At 50.4% G+C, this 14,886-nt stretch overlaps 1 protein-coding gene across 12 annotated transcripts in view; it reads right to left on the bottom strand.

Moving 5' to 3' along the window:
- The window catches only part of TRAK1 (trafficking kinesin protein 1), a 116,153-nt gene that overhangs the window by 25,729 nt on the left and 75,538 nt on the right, over nt 1-14,886 (bottom strand). For all 12 annotated transcript variants that reach the window (XM_045798153.2, XM_045798149.2, XM_045798150.2 and 9 more), the window contains 7 exons: nt 10,818-10,934; nt 8,251-8,351; nt 7,293-7,401; nt 5,355-5,433; nt 4,361-4,491; nt 3,656-3,730; nt 2,838-2,975 (listed from right to left, as the gene is read on the bottom strand). In XM_045798153.2, the coding sequence (XP_045654109.1) occupies nt 2,838-2,975; nt 3,656-3,730; nt 4,361-4,491; nt 5,355-5,433; nt 7,293-7,401; nt 8,251-8,351; nt 10,818-10,934 (750 nt within the window). The remainder of the gene's footprint in view (nt 1-2,837; nt 2,976-3,655; nt 3,731-4,360; nt 4,492-5,354; nt 5,434-7,292; nt 7,402-8,250; nt 8,352-10,817; nt 10,935-14,886) is intronic.

The following is a 14,886-nucleotide window of genomic DNA, read 5'->3' as shown; positions in this document are numbered from 1 at the left end:
CAGACAGAGCATGGGAATTCCCAAGCGCCCGCCTCCACAGCCCACAGTCAGGGAGCAACGTGCCAGTCTAGAAGCTGGAACCACGTGAAGACACTTGCCAGGAGCTAGGAAGAAGCTGGGTCCATAAAGGGTTAGTGGGCTTGTTTTCAACTCCTACTTATAAATATGCAATTTTATTTAGTAATTATTACATACAGATCGCCATTCAATGTAACCCAGGTTGTAAAAGGCTTCCCTGGGTAAGCTTTTTAAAAATCAGTTTACTTTTCTTTGTAATAGATATTTTATTTATTTATTTATTTGAGAGAAAGAGAGAAACTGAGATAGCGAGAGAGCACAAGCAGGGAGCAGAGGGAGAAGCAGGCTCCCCGCTGAGCAAGGAGCCCAATGTGGGACTTGATCCCAGAATGCTGGGATCATGACCTGAGCTGAAGGCAGACGCTTAACTGATTAAGCCACCCAGGCATCCCACCTGGGTTTAAAAAAGTTTCCTTTTCTTAATACTGTAATTCACCATACAGTTTACATTCAGAGTTCTGCACGAGGAAGGACCTTCATACTACTTAGGAGAGATGACATACCAAACTACTAATTTCAAGGCCACGCTGGGAGGAAGTGGCAAGCCGGCTCTGTGACTTTTTTTTTGGCCCTGAGCCCCCTAGCAGTCTGGGGAAGCCATGGACCCCTTCTCAGAGTAATATCTTTAAGTGAATAAAATAATTAGGACAAAAAGAAGACAGATATATAGAACTGGTCACTAGACTATTAATAACAAGAATTGTGATACAGTAACACACAGGATCTGGCTTCAGGCCTGGTCATTACCGCCCCCTTGAAGTGGAGCTGAGCACAAATGGGATTTGGAGGCATCTTACACCCGAAAGCAGCTGTGATCTCAAGTGGTGACAAAGTCACGGGGGTGCTAATATCGCCATGGTTTGTTGCCCACCTCCAAATGAGAAGGAAACACTGTACACAATTAGGGACTAACATAAAAGACGTGACCTTCCCTCAAGTTCGCGGGCCCCTGAGTCCTGACTGGGGATCCCCGATTTGGAACTCCTGCCACAGGCAAGAGAGCTGGCAACCACTCCTCAGGCAGAAACTGCTACTCACAGTTTGACTCAGCAATTAGAAAGGCTGGGAGCAAGAGCGGCAGATTTGGGCGTTCTGCTCCAGAAACACCACTCGGTGCCTCAAATACCTTTAATACACAGTGCGCTTTAAAAATAGCCGTCTTCAAAAACCAAGCCGTGCCAACAACTACAGGAAAAGGCAAGCGAAAGCTCCATCTCAGCAAATATGAAAGCAGAAGACACCCAAATGCAGATTTTCAGTTTGACTTTTCTATGTCATGGCTTCGTTTGAAAACAGTTCTGTCCCTGAGAGTGGGGAATGCAGTGGAGTGCCTCCTAAGTGCACGGGAAATAAGATGCCCCCAGGAGGCCACAGAGCCCAGGTGGGAAGCCAGGAAGGAGGGAAACTGAGGCAGGGAGCATACATCGCTACATAGGCCAGTCTGTGAGCTGAGTGTCATCGGCTCTAGATGGAGGCATCGGGGGCACAGAATGTTCTTTGCTGCCCTTACTGGGATTCCTGGACATACTGGATCACCAGTATGTCCCTTGGGAAGCTAAGTTATGCATCTTTCATTTTGGTTTCATGAGATTTCAATCAAGCTGAGACAGAGAGAGAGAGAGAGAGATTGTTCTAGCCTGATTTTGGTATATAAAAGGAAAGGAGACAGTGATTTTCTAGAAAAAGTGGGGCAGACAACAAGGGTCGGGGCGGGGGCAGGGGTGCAGTGTTAGCAACGGGGGTGAGGGTGTGGGGAGGTGTAAAGGGAAAGAGCCCCAAGGAAAGGCCAGATTCCAAAGGGACCAAGTGTCACTGAAGCCACCATCCACTTATATCTCATTTGGGAGTGTTTCTCTCAAAAGTTCTTATCTCCTCCAAGAGAATTTGGTATTTCATCAAACCACAGAAACAGAGCCTGAATATAAAAGTTCTTGGTCATCTGTTCTTCGGGCTGTCTGTCCACTCCAAATCTAGTAGCTATTAGTATGTACAATTCTGTAACGTAACAAGCACCGAGCAGATAGCAGAGTATTACAGAGAGGGAAGGAGGAAAGGAGCAAACAAGACACTGTCCCCGCCTGCGAGGGGCTTTAGTCTGACAGAAGAAGGTACAATGAGGAAGCCCATCAAATGTCATGGCGAAAAGACCAGCAGAGGAGGCCTGCCCGGTGCTGCCGAATCCCTGCAGGGAGGGGCTAACCTGGAAAATCCCCTTCTCAACTATGTCTCCCTAAAGCCCAAACATGAAACAGATCAGGCCAGAGCTACAAAATAAGACTGCAGGGAAATCATTTGTAGAAATAGAAACACCGCTCCTGGTGCAAAGAGAGATTTTTTCAGATCACAGACACTGAGAGCTCCCAAAAGGATGATCAGTAAGCCTGGAAAGAACCAGAACTGCATGGGCAACAAAGAATTCTGGAATGCACTGTGAGGCCAAAACAGCTCAGACTCTAATAAGGTTAGAAAAATAACAGTGTATGCATAACATCTTCCAAATACCTGAGGTTCCTAAGAAATGTAGCAATTGAGGACACAAGCATTAAAAGAGGACTGAGTCAGAGGGACAGCAAAGGAAGAATCAATCCGCCTCATGTCCTCAAGGAGCCAGCAGCTGGGCACGTGAGCCCCTGGCGCAGATCTAGATCTAAGCTGTGGAATGAGAAGCCCACCCACCAAGCGTCCCCGCGGACCCCCCTCCCTGTCAGGGGCCCCCCGGCGGGTGGGGAGCAGGCGACACGGAGCGGGCGGGCGCTCACCATGGGGAACAGGCCGAGCGAGTGGTAGCGCCGAGATGTGGTGTTGGGCATGGTCTTGTTCCGAAGGTTCTTGAGCTCCTCCTGCGCCTCGTGAAGCATCTCCATGCACTCCGCGTACTTGTCCTCCAGCTCGCGCAGCTGCACGACACCGGAAAGGCACGCACGGTCAGGGCTGCCCTGTGCCTCCAAGTGCACACCAAAGGGCCCTCGAGGCTCAGCTCGCCTTCCAGATGGGGCATGCTTCTAGCCTCAGAAATCTCCCAAGGTCTAACACGCAACTGAGATCACAGGCTTCCAGTGGCCGGATGCGTAAGTCACGGGGACGAGAGGCAATCTAGTCAATGGTACAGTAACAGTGCTGTGTGGTGACAGATGGGGCGACAGTGTGGTGAGCACGGCAGGACGGACAGAGATGTCCGATCACAACGTTGTACCCCTAACACTCATGGAACACTGTGTGCTAATGATACGCAAATAAAAAATTAAGATAAATCTTTTTTTTTTTTTTTTTAAGCCAACTTTCCACGAATGGGAGAGTGAATTGTCACACCCTCATTTCTAGCTATGTCTCTGAGCGGGCTCCTTTCCGTGGTGAGCATCGTGCCATTTTCCTCACGGGACACTCAGTAGGAGTGGGCTGGACAGGGCCCGGCCTAGCAGGTGCTCGCCAGCAGTGACAGCATCAGCGGGAATTACCAGTAAGAATGGCTTTCGATTCAGGATAACACCGGCAGGTGAGGTGGACACGATCAGCGGCCCATCAGAGGGAGGCTGATCACCCTAAGTGCGATGGGCCTGGTTGGGGGGGGGGGGCTCACCTCGGCCGTCAGCTGCCGCTGGGCATCCTTCGCAGCCCCCAGGTGCTGGACCAGCTCTTCATTTTCCACTGCGCACTGCAACGGGGCAAGGGCCGTCAGCCTCTCCTTTAATATACCTGGAAACGTCTGTCTTCCTCTTATTACCTGATCGGTTCTGATCCTATCATATTTCTAAGGTAACATTTCGTCTTTTCTGTAATTTTGAAGGCAGCCTTTCCTCCGTCCATGTTCACTCTGTACAGCCCGCCCTATGCCCGCCTCCGCAGGCACAGCCCCTTCCCAGACGCACTTCACCTCATGCTTCTAGCAAAGGCCTGATGTGCGAAGCTAAACTGTGTTTGTTTTGTTGTTGTTGTCTTGCTGCTGCTCCGTCTTAAATCTAAAGGGGATATTATTCTGCTGCGGGAACACCAGGTGCACTGTGTAACAACAAATCCTAGGCTAGAAAACTCACAAGTTAAATTTCAGAACTCCGTATCCCCGGCACCTTTCTTAACGAATTCTATTCATGTGCGGATTATTTTTAGGAGATAAGTGCGTCTATGATGCCCTCCCCAGTTCAGGGCGACTAACTTGATTCTACTGAATTTGCTAATAAGCCCTTTCTCCAAAGGGGCAGCACTGATTCCTAAACTACGAAACCAAAGGGCACGGTCTTTGGAGACAAATGCATCCGCAGCAGCCAGAGAGAAACAGAAGCCTTACAGCTTTCGCCTTCTTCTGCAAGTCAACTATCTGCGACAGCAGGTGCGTGATTTCCTCTTGCTGGCGGGCAGCGTCTTCGGTCTTCTTAGCCAGCTCCTCTGAGATACTGGCGATCTGCACATTGGCATCCCCTTCAACCAAGAAATGACAACAAGAGAAAGTCAGACCTAGAGAGAATGCCTTCTCTGTGGTTTGCACAAGAAAAAGCATCTTTGTTACCAGACAAGGGGAGGAGAGGGCGCTGAAGAAGGAACGGTGCCCATTTTCCCATACGGGCTCTGTCTGTCATGAGAAGGAGGTGTGGGGCCTGGTGTGGGGACCCAAGCCCGTTGACTAGAGGGAGTCAGACAGGCTTTGGGAGTCAGCTGGGAGATGCCACCCCCCACAAAACTGCATCGGGCTGAATCCCCATGTTCATGTGTGAACGGACCCACATCATCAACAGGAAGCCCTGCTGCACCCTGTTCTAGAAGAAACTGTGCCCATACCATATAATTCCCTTGGGTGTTTTCAACCCATACTCAGAGTCATAATTCATTTTACTAGATTGGAACACAGGGTGTGTTTCTTTTATTGTTTTGCTGAAATTCAAAATACTGTTTGCCCTTTTGTCTTAACTTGTAAACTACGATAGAGAGGGCAGGGGAAGTACTTGTTTGCAAAGCGGGAGAACTCTGGCCTCACCTTTCACACATCAGTTATGAGAAACCATAACTGATTAGTGTTTATACATCGACAGGGGACCTCTGTAACTGGGCTTAACTTAGAAATCACGTAACTCCAGTATTCCAGCAGAAAGCCGGAATCAAAATTAAACCTCCGTCTCAGTGAGAAATGGGGACAGTGTATGGCTGACAACCTAGCACCCAGTTTCTCATGAATCAGGGTGAGGGGTGCCACGTAAGACTGCGGGGGGTAGGGTCTCATCACAATGATGGCAGCTGCGGAAAGTTAAAAGAGGGGACGGGGATGGAGCAAGAGGACCAGGCCATACTCAGCTCCTTCACACAGTCGTTGACCAGCTGCTGTTCCTTCTCTTCATAAGTGATGGTCTCCGTCTTCAGCTGGCAGGCCTGTGGACAAGGCTCAGGTCAGAGGCTCCACATTCACACCTGGACTGGTGGGGTGGGCAAGGCTGGGTCACGGAGCAAAGATTAACCTGGGTCTGGGAAGCTGCCCTTCACCCTCTCCCCACCTGCCATCCCTGACACCCTCAAATACAGAAAGTCCATCAGAATGCCCTGCTAAAAAAAAAAAAAAAAAAGAATGCCCTGCTAAGTTAAGGAATCTCGGATCCTCAAAGCTGAAGAGCTGAAAAAGGTGTACCACCAGAGGGCGCCACACAAAGCGATATGCACTCTGCAAAGCGCCACCCTGGTGTCTACTCATTTGAATCTGTCCCGGCTCCCTTTTGTGACCCCAACAGTGTCTAGGACTCAGCTCCGCCTACCGTCTAAGGATGACCACAAGAATGGCTAACACGTGTCACGTAACCTGCTTTCTGCAAGGCACTGTGCTTGAGGTCTGAGCTGGAGTTAGATCCTCTGTGTTCAGCTTAGTAAAAACAAGGGACGGTACAAAAGCATTAGAATTCAGAGACCCAAGAGCTATCCCAGGACTCTGGATAGCCTGCTCCCAGCTGACAAGGTGAGAAAATAGAGATCCAAAGGTCTGAAGAAAATATCCCAGGTGGAGAGGAGTATCTCTGAGCCCTCAGGCCCTGGTCCCAAGGAGACACTACGCTCCCGAAAGCTGAGGTAGAACTGGTAGATGGGGTCAGATTCCCTCCACCTGCTTTAGGTGGACTCTGACAGAGGCATGGATTACTGCGCACCCAGGACTGGAGGATTTACCTGGGGCAGGCACTGGGAGGGAAAGCTCTGGGCAGTAGTCTTGGCTTGGCCACTGGCTGGCAGAGAAAGCTTGCACAACCCTCTGGGTGGCTCTGGGTTTGTGTTTCCCATTAGTCAATGAGGACTAGAAGATGAAAGGTCTAAGGGAACATGATCCTTTCCTCGTGCATAGCCCTGGCGTAAGCCTAGACATGAGGCTCCTTCCAACGTGTGGGCAGGTTCAAGGTGGTCTGCCCTATTGCAGGGGTTGCAGGGAGCCCTGGGCCAGCTCAGGTGGGCATGCAGCCCAAACTTGACAAAGCATACCTCTGGCTGGAGAGCATAAACTCACTGATAATTAAGACAAAAAGTACTAAACTTGCATGCATCAGTGTTTCCAGGTAGGGGCCGTGGGTGAAGGGAAGTAATGGGTTCAGAGTCACAGAGCCTTGCAGATCCTGCCTTTGTCATTCCCTCACTTGCGCCGGTTGGCAAATCACACACCTAGGAGCCTGGGTCCCAGCTTTCTCACTGTAAACGAGAAGCAAAGTAACCCGCTTCCAGCCTTGCTGTGAAATTTGAAAAAAATCCGAAAAACAAGAACACAACACAGGCAAAGTGCCTGGCACAGCAACTAGCTAGTCAGAAACACTCAAAAGCAGGAGTCCCCATGTGGTCCTAGCTCTACCTTTTTAAGTTAATCGTCTAAGAAACCTGTCTCCACATTCTCACGTACCACGTTCCCTCAGAGCCTATGTGACCTGCGGCAACATGCGTCCCTGTCACTTCCATGGCAGAGCTGGAGGATGCCATAGCCAGGCGGCACCAACGGAGCCCCGCCCTAACTGAAGGAGGAGGGGCTCGCCATGCTTGCCCATCCACACTGACAACCCCCGAATCCTCAGTCCCCCAGAAGCCAATGCCCTGCACACGGATGAGGCACGCCTGCTGGGCTCTGGGGGCCGGGGTGAGCGGAGCTCAGGTGGCTCCCCACAGACGGTCACCCTTTAGAACAGCACCGTAAGCACGGCTCCTTCTGCCAGATAAGGCAAAGGGGGCCACCACCCTCCAGAGGGACAAGGGCAGGGAGTGCACTTCACCTCCGATCGAAGTACGACGTTCTCCTCCTCAAGGTCCTTCAGCTTCTTCTGAAGAGAATCCAGATGGAAGTAATTCTGGACGGAGGAGGATGACTCATTCCTCTTCAACCTGGGGGAGAAAGTGCAATCTCGCTCCAGGGAGAGACACTGGCTCCCTGCACCTGGCAAACCACCGTTTCCACGGGGGGGAGGGGGACTACGAACCACGCAGGGGGGACGGCGGCCCCCCAGGGAAACAGCACCTGCCAGCACACAGGCTCGCCAGCACTCAGGAGCCCCATCCCAACCCTCTGGCCACCGTGTGCAGTTGCCACACGGCCTCACAACTCCGTAGAATCAACTACTCAACGCCAGTGCACATTTCCAGATGCCTCGAAGTCTATTTCATATTCACACTGCAATTCTACGTGCCTAGGACACGTTCTAGTTTGAAGTACTCTACAGGTATGAAGTCAAGTCATGCTCATAACCCTCTGAATGAAGCACTATCAGTATTCACATTTTACGAAGGAGGAAACAGGCACAGAGTGGTTAAGTAACTTGGCCAAGAGCACATAGCTAGGAAACCACAGAGCCAAGGTCTGAACTCAGTCCCCTGGGCTCTAGAGTTCATGCCCCTAATGTGAGGTTCTGCTGACTCTCCGAGAAGTCCCCACACCTTCTGTCCCAGGGGCCCACCATGGCACCTCTGGCTCCAGAACCTGGTACTATCCTCTAACCGTGGGGCCCACCCTGTTACCCGTGACCAGGCCCGGTCAATCTAAGTTGAGGGGAAGAATCCTGTCCTTCCACGCCCTGCTAAAATACTGCAATCAATTTGCTGGAGGCACATGGAGACTCCTGGTCTGGGGAAGGCTGGGAGCAGTGGACCTGAGCTGCTGGGGAAGCAACCCTGCCAAGACAACTCCAAGGACACGGATGAAGGCCAGCCCCAGAGACACGGCCCTCGGTGACTTACGGGGTGGAGCACACGGACTCGGGCTCGCTCTCCTCGGCTGCGCTGGTGTAGAACTGAAGCAGCTCATCCTTCATGGACAGCTCATGCCGGAGCTGAGACACCTGCATAGACACGGCCGGGGGCCCGGCGTTCAGCCCCGAGCGCGGACAATGCCCCCTCCATGTTCAAACACCTGATGCTGGGGGACAACGCGCGTTTAACTCCTCACCCAAAGTGAAGGCATGTCATTGGTTTTGTGCTTTTCAAGAAAAAGAGGTTACATTTGATCCCACTGAAGAAAAATACAGTCAACTGTGTTTGGACAGAAAACCCTCTGCCTAGATTTATAGTTTTTACTTTGGTTCAGAGAGGAGGTGAGAGGAGACTAGAAGGCTCTAGAATGATGTTGGGTGGGGGGCAAGACAGCATATGGGCTTTGCAAGTAGCCAGATGACCAGCTGGGCAAATGGCCAGAGAAAAAGGTCCTGTTACCAAATGAAAGGAGAGGCCATTCACTTCTGCTGAAACCAAATGCCACCCTCCACCGGGCTCCTGGCGATGCCAGCTCTGGGTGGGCAGCGACAAGCAGCTTGTCCACCCTTGCTGTCACACTTGGCACACTCACACCCCACCCTGTGACTGCTACACCCTCACAGGGCTCGCGGCCAAGCCTGGCCAGACCTTGCTCTGTGCTATCTTGACCACAAGATAGGAGAGAAAGGAGGCAGCCATCAGGAAGTGGCCATACAGATTACTAGGACAGTTTTTGCAAGTCTCCTGATTTATACTTAACATCTTAAGCAAACAAACCTGTGCCATAAAATTTTTCACTTCCCTTTCACTGCTTACTACTGATGAACAGGGATCCAGTGCGGTAAACGAGAATTACAATCTAGTTTTCATTCTTTCTTGTTTCTTTTTTTTTTTTTTAAAGATTTTATTTATTTATTCGACAGAGATAGAGACAGCCAGCGAGAGAGGGAACACAAGCAGGGGGAGTGGGAGAGGAAGAAGCAGGCTCCCAGCGGAGGAGCCTGATGTGGGGCTTGATCCCATAACGCCGGGATCACGCCCTGAGCCGAAGGCAGACGCTTAACTGCTGTGCCACCCAGGCGCCCCCATTCTTTCTTGTTTCTAATTTGATTTGGGGCTACGGTTATTTCCTACACAACACAGTGGGTATTTACGTCTTCCATGGAGAAGCAAATTCTATGTGGGTATTTACGTCTTCCATGGAGAAGCAAATTCTATGCACACAATAGCTTTAGTTTCAACATCTAGACTGACAATGTAATGACGTGCCAAAGGGGAACATGTTACAGCTTCCCCATTCAAAGCTTTTCCAAGGAAAAAGAGGCATTTCCACTTCCAAAGAGGTGGGTGCTGTTTGTGTGAGGTGAGGGAAGCCCAGGCCAGGGCAGACATGTGGAGGAACAGCACCCAAAGGACAGTGGGTGACCATTTACTGGTTCCCCAGGCGGCATGGTCCTCTGCTCAGAGGCCAGGCTGACCTTGCCTGCTCTAATGCCTGAGAGAAGGGGAGGTCAGGTCATGATGCTGGGTGCCAGGAAAGCAGGGGGCGACTTGACTTCTCCAAAACAAGACCATATTCTACCATATCATCTTTCAAAGGAAGCCGCCCAGGATGAAAACTTTTCTTAGATATTAGCAACCCTGTTTCATCAATATTACTGTTACTAAACCCAAGCAACAATAGCTGGGAACAGCTTCAACGAGGAAAAGGTCTGAATACATCTAAGAGACATGAGTCAGGGCCTCCTTTCCCGCTGAGAAGGTTTCTGATAGAAAATAAGGGAGACCAGGAGAAGAAGAAGGTCAAGTGAAAGTCCTCACAGCTAAAATTCGCAGTTAAAAGAACAGGATGATGGGAAAGAAGCTACAAAGTACGGCCAGGCTCTAACTCCTCAGCCTTGTTCCAGCGACCCCATCCGACTCTGCAGAGCCTTCCTTGTCCTGCCTGCACCACAACCTCCCAGAAAACCAGTGTTGCCCTCGGAAACCTCAGCCCCTTAAGATAAGCCCAAAGCATTCAGACCCCCTCCCCTGCCAACGATGCCCTTCAGCCAAGATTTGTATCATGGAAATGACAGGGTTCTTAAAATGACAATACAGCCTATTTTTCTCGTTTTGTTTTACAAACACAAAATTGTATTGGAATGAAGAATGTGCCATCGCTGCCCTACCCTGCAGCACAGGCTGGCCTCCTCCTGACAGGGCTCCCCTCTGGCCTGCCTGTGCCCACGTGCCCCAGGAACCCCTGCTCACTGCCGTGTTAGCCCGCGTGCGCTCCTGCCGAGAGCTGAGTGTCTTTCCCAGCCTTGGTGAAGATCTGGACTCTCGGGGGACGGGGACTGGCGTTGGTCCAGTACACACCCAGGCCTGGGGGGACCTAGCAGGCCTAGTGGGTAGATGGAGGCTGTTGCTACCCCAGCCGGTGCTGTCCACACTGTCAGAACAGCAGCAGCAGCAGGAAGGCAGCCTTCTGCCTCCAGGTGGCCGCCCCGGGACAGGCAGCGCGCGGGGCCTGAGCACAAGCCCCCCCAGCCACGGCATGGCCAGCAGCTCACCTCCTCCCGGATGTATTCCACCTGCTCCTCCAGCAGCTCGTTCCTCTCCGTCAGCGTCTTGTTCTTCTTCAACAACGACTGGCCAATCCGAGCTGCCAGTTCTAAATCCCGCTCTTTCTACGAAAGGCAGAAGTGAGAACAGACGTTCAGAACACCTGTGCTTCCTGAAGGACCCAGAGTGCTCAGTGTCAACTGAGGAAAACAGAGCGGTTAGAACTAACAAGGGTATTAATAACTCACCATCCACACACCCAGGTTTGATACCTGTTCAAAGAGGGGGAACGCTCTGCCCCCAGAATGTGTAAGAGCTATGCAGACCTCAGGCAATGGGAGACAACCTTAAAATCCAATGAAAACAAGTCTCTGTTCCTACAAGAGAAACGTGCTTCCAAAAACATTTCTCCGCAGCTGCTTTTGGTGTCTGTGAAATCACTTGACAACCTGCCTACCTGAGGCCTGCGCTATTGTATCCCCAGGGCCCAGCGCATGGAAATACTCAGAGTAACTGCTCGCTGGATGAATGAATGAGCACAGAAACTCCAGTGCTCTTGCAATGCGGCCAAGAGCTGATGCAGGGAGGCAGGCTCGTTAGAACAGACGAGGGTGGAATTTACCGAGTTATTTACATTTACTTCATATGAAACACAAATGTTCAAAGTTACTCTGAAATCCAATAGCATGTTTCTTTTACTTAATGGAGGATACTTGGGTTGATTCTTTTATAATTTTTTTTTGATTTATTTATTTATTTGAGAGAGAGAGAGAGAGAGAGCGAGCACAAGTGGGAGGATCCAAGGGAGAGGAAGAGAGAATCTGAAGCAGACTCCACTCAGCATGGAGCCTGATGAGGGGCTGGATTCCATGACCCTGGGATCATGACCTGAGCCAGAACCAAGGGTCAGACGCTTAACTGACTGAGCCACCCATGTGCCTGTACTTAGATTTATTTAAAAAAAAAAAAAAAAAAAAACCTTCAAGTGGCACCTCGCTGGCTCAGTGGGAAGAGTGTGCGACTTTTGATCTCAGGGTTGGGAATTTGAGCCCTAATGTTGTGGATAGAGATTACAAAAAAAAATAAACTTAAAAAAATTTTTTAAATACTTTCAAAATGAGATAATGCATAAAACTGCCTTACTTCAGAGACAAAGCCTGTGTTAAGAACACAGGAGTTTCTGGCAGTTCAGCCGATGACGTCGCTTGTATGTAGCAGAGCGGTACACAAGGGAAGATCTTTAGCGAATAAAGGTACAGCTGCTGGGGCGCCTGGGGGGGGCTCAGTCGGTTGGGCAGCTGACTCTTGATTTTGGCTCAGGTCACGATCTCCACGTTGTGAGACTGAGCCCTGTGTCGGGCTCCACGCTCAGCAGGGAGTCTGCTTGAGATTCTCTCCCTCGGCCCCTCCCCCTGCTTGTGTAGTCTCTAAAATAAATAAATAAATCTTTAAAAAACATAATAAATAAAGGTGCAGCTGCCTCTGTGGGAGGAAAGATGTTCCCTGAGAGTGCAGACAGCAGGAGAGATGCCAGCACCAAAGGCAGACTCGTCCGTGCCCGAGAGACTGTTTGCCACTGTGGTTAGATTCAACTTGCTCCCCTGTAGCAAGGGGGAGGAGAACTCTGGAAAACAAAATCATTTAAGAAGCTTCTGCTAATTATTCTGTCCAGCTGGTGTAAAAAGCAGATGAATAGGAACATGTAGTTTAGAGCAGGAAAAAAAGCTGGGGAGGAGTCTCAGCTTCTGACTGGCTACTAACCACCCACCCACATGGCCTTGGGACCCATGGTTTCCATTGAACAAGCATCGGGCACTCTCCAGGCTAGCTCTTCCCAAACATAGGTTATGAACCGTCAGGAGGCTGACAACCATTTTCATAATGGCAACGGATATTTTGTTTTAAATGAAATTCAATAGCATGAAATTGAAATACCGAAGTGCATTCAACAGAATAAGGGTCTTATTTCATGTTTATGCTTTTGCTTGTCATGTATTTATTTATGTGAGTACAGAGTCACAGCCTGAGATGCGTTTCTTACAGCAGGTATTGGCCAAAAGTTGACCTGCTCAGGGCGAACCCTTCTCCTCCACAGCCATGAGCTTGGGCTCTGAATGCCCCTCGGACCCGGTTCTCTCCTCTGTTCGATGGGGAGGGCTGGTGGGGCCGACTGGCTGAGCTGCCCTTGAAAAAATCTCCTAGCATTATGATTCAGAGTTGTAGGATATCAAAAAAAAAAAAAAAGAAATAAGAGGGGCGCCTGGGTGGCACAGCGGTTGAGCGTCTGCCTTCAGCTCAGGGCGTGATCCCGGCGTTCCGGGATCGAGTCCCACATCAGGCTCTTCCGCTATGAGCCTGCTTCTTCCTCTCCCACTCCCCCTGCTTGTGTTCCCTCTCTCGCTGGCTGTCTCTATCTCTGTCAAATAAATAAATAAAATCTTTAAAAAAAAAAAAAAGAAAGAAAGAAGAAAAGGAAGGAAGGAAGGCAGGCAGGCAGGCAGGCAGTTTTTATTTCTAACTTCTACATCCACCAAGTAATTCCATGCCCTAGCAGCACATCTTAGGAGCCGAGCAATGGTGGTGGAAGTACAGTTTGGGAAGGCTCTGGAGTTGACGGGGATGTGGCACTCTCTCTCTCGCACAGATGATGGTCACTCTTCCCTGTTTCCTACGGTCCTGAAACCTGTCACTGCCATCCCCGCTGCCCCAGAAGCCAGCCGGGCGTCACATCATGGGAGCCACAAATACCTCATTCCCGCAATGTGTGCCTCCTCGTACGCCTGCCACGGAACAAAGGGGACCAGCGACTCTGCCCAATGAACCGAGATGTTCATATGTGTGCTCATCCATGCTGGCGACTGTCTCTTCCAAGGACGGTCCTTCGCTCAGCGGCCTTTCATCACTTCTGAGACTCAACATGTGTGCTTCTTTGGTACGTGGGGGAAAGGACCCAAAGGAGTGGTGGGAGGGCACCGACCTCTCCAGGCTGACTCAAAATTAGCCTCTCATGCAAATGGTTTCAGCCGGCTAACACTCAATTAAAACCGCAATACCAGTGTCCATTTCTCTTCGAAAGAGTGGTCTCCGCAAATCTAACTCAAGTCTATTGAATCTGTCTACCAGAACAAATTCTCAGACTGAATACCCAGCAAGCGCTTAAGGCCAGAGGCTTCACGGCCTCGCTGGTGTACATGACATCACGCATCCATCATGGCATGCGTCATGCGAAGTTCCAACAAACACAGACATTCTGTATGCCTTGGCCACATTCTGTGGGCAGACTCCACGGCAAAGAAATCAAGCAAAAATTATAATTATGGAAGCCCGTTGGGCAAGGCCAGCTGGAGCACCCGAAGGACGGTGAGGGCTTCCCATGGCGCACGAAGGCCAGAGCCCAACAGCAATGGTCAGGGGAAGAAAAACAAATGGGCTATACACTCACTGAAGCCCCTCCCCCTCCCCATGACACCCCAAACCTCAGACCTGGGGTGCTGCTCACCCTCCCTGCCCCACAGTGGGGCAGCTTTCACCCCATCTACACCAAAAATCTAATCTTTATAGTAATATAAATAAAACTCTCTGCTGGAAAAAAAGGCAAGAAGTTATAGCAAAACTATTTATGGATGAAATGAAAAAATTAAACAAGTGACGTCTTGTCTAAAAGTTATCCTAGGGGGGCACTGACTGGCTCAGTTGGTAAAGCATGTGACTCTTGATCTCAGGGTTGTGAGTTTGAACCCCATGTTGGGTGTGGAGATTACTTAAAAGTTATCTAGGGCGTCTGGGTGGCTCAATCAGTTAAGCATCTGCCTTCAGCTCAGGTCATGATCCCAGGGTCTTGGGATCGAGTCCTGCATCAGGCTGCTTCTCAGTGGAGAGCCTGCTTCTCCCTCTGCCTGCTGCTCCCCCTGCTTGTACACCCCAGCCCCGTCAAATAAATAAATAAAATCTTTTTTTTTTTAAAGATTTTATTTATTTATTTGACAGAGAGAGAGACAGCCAGTGAGAGAGGGAACACAAGCAGCGGGAGTGGAGAGGGAGAAGCAGGCTCCCAGCGGAGCAGGGAGCCTGATGTGG

Source organism: Ursus americanus, chromosome 20, assembly GCF_024610735.1.
Source record: "Ursus americanus isolate L20-20 chromosome 20, mUrsAme1.1.p, whole genome shotgun sequence".
Taxonomy (NCBI): domain Eukaryota; kingdom Metazoa; phylum Chordata; class Mammalia; order Carnivora; family Ursidae; genus Ursus; species Ursus americanus.
Note: the sequence above shows the minus strand (reverse complement) of the source record. Positions and strands in the feature narration are given on the sequence as shown.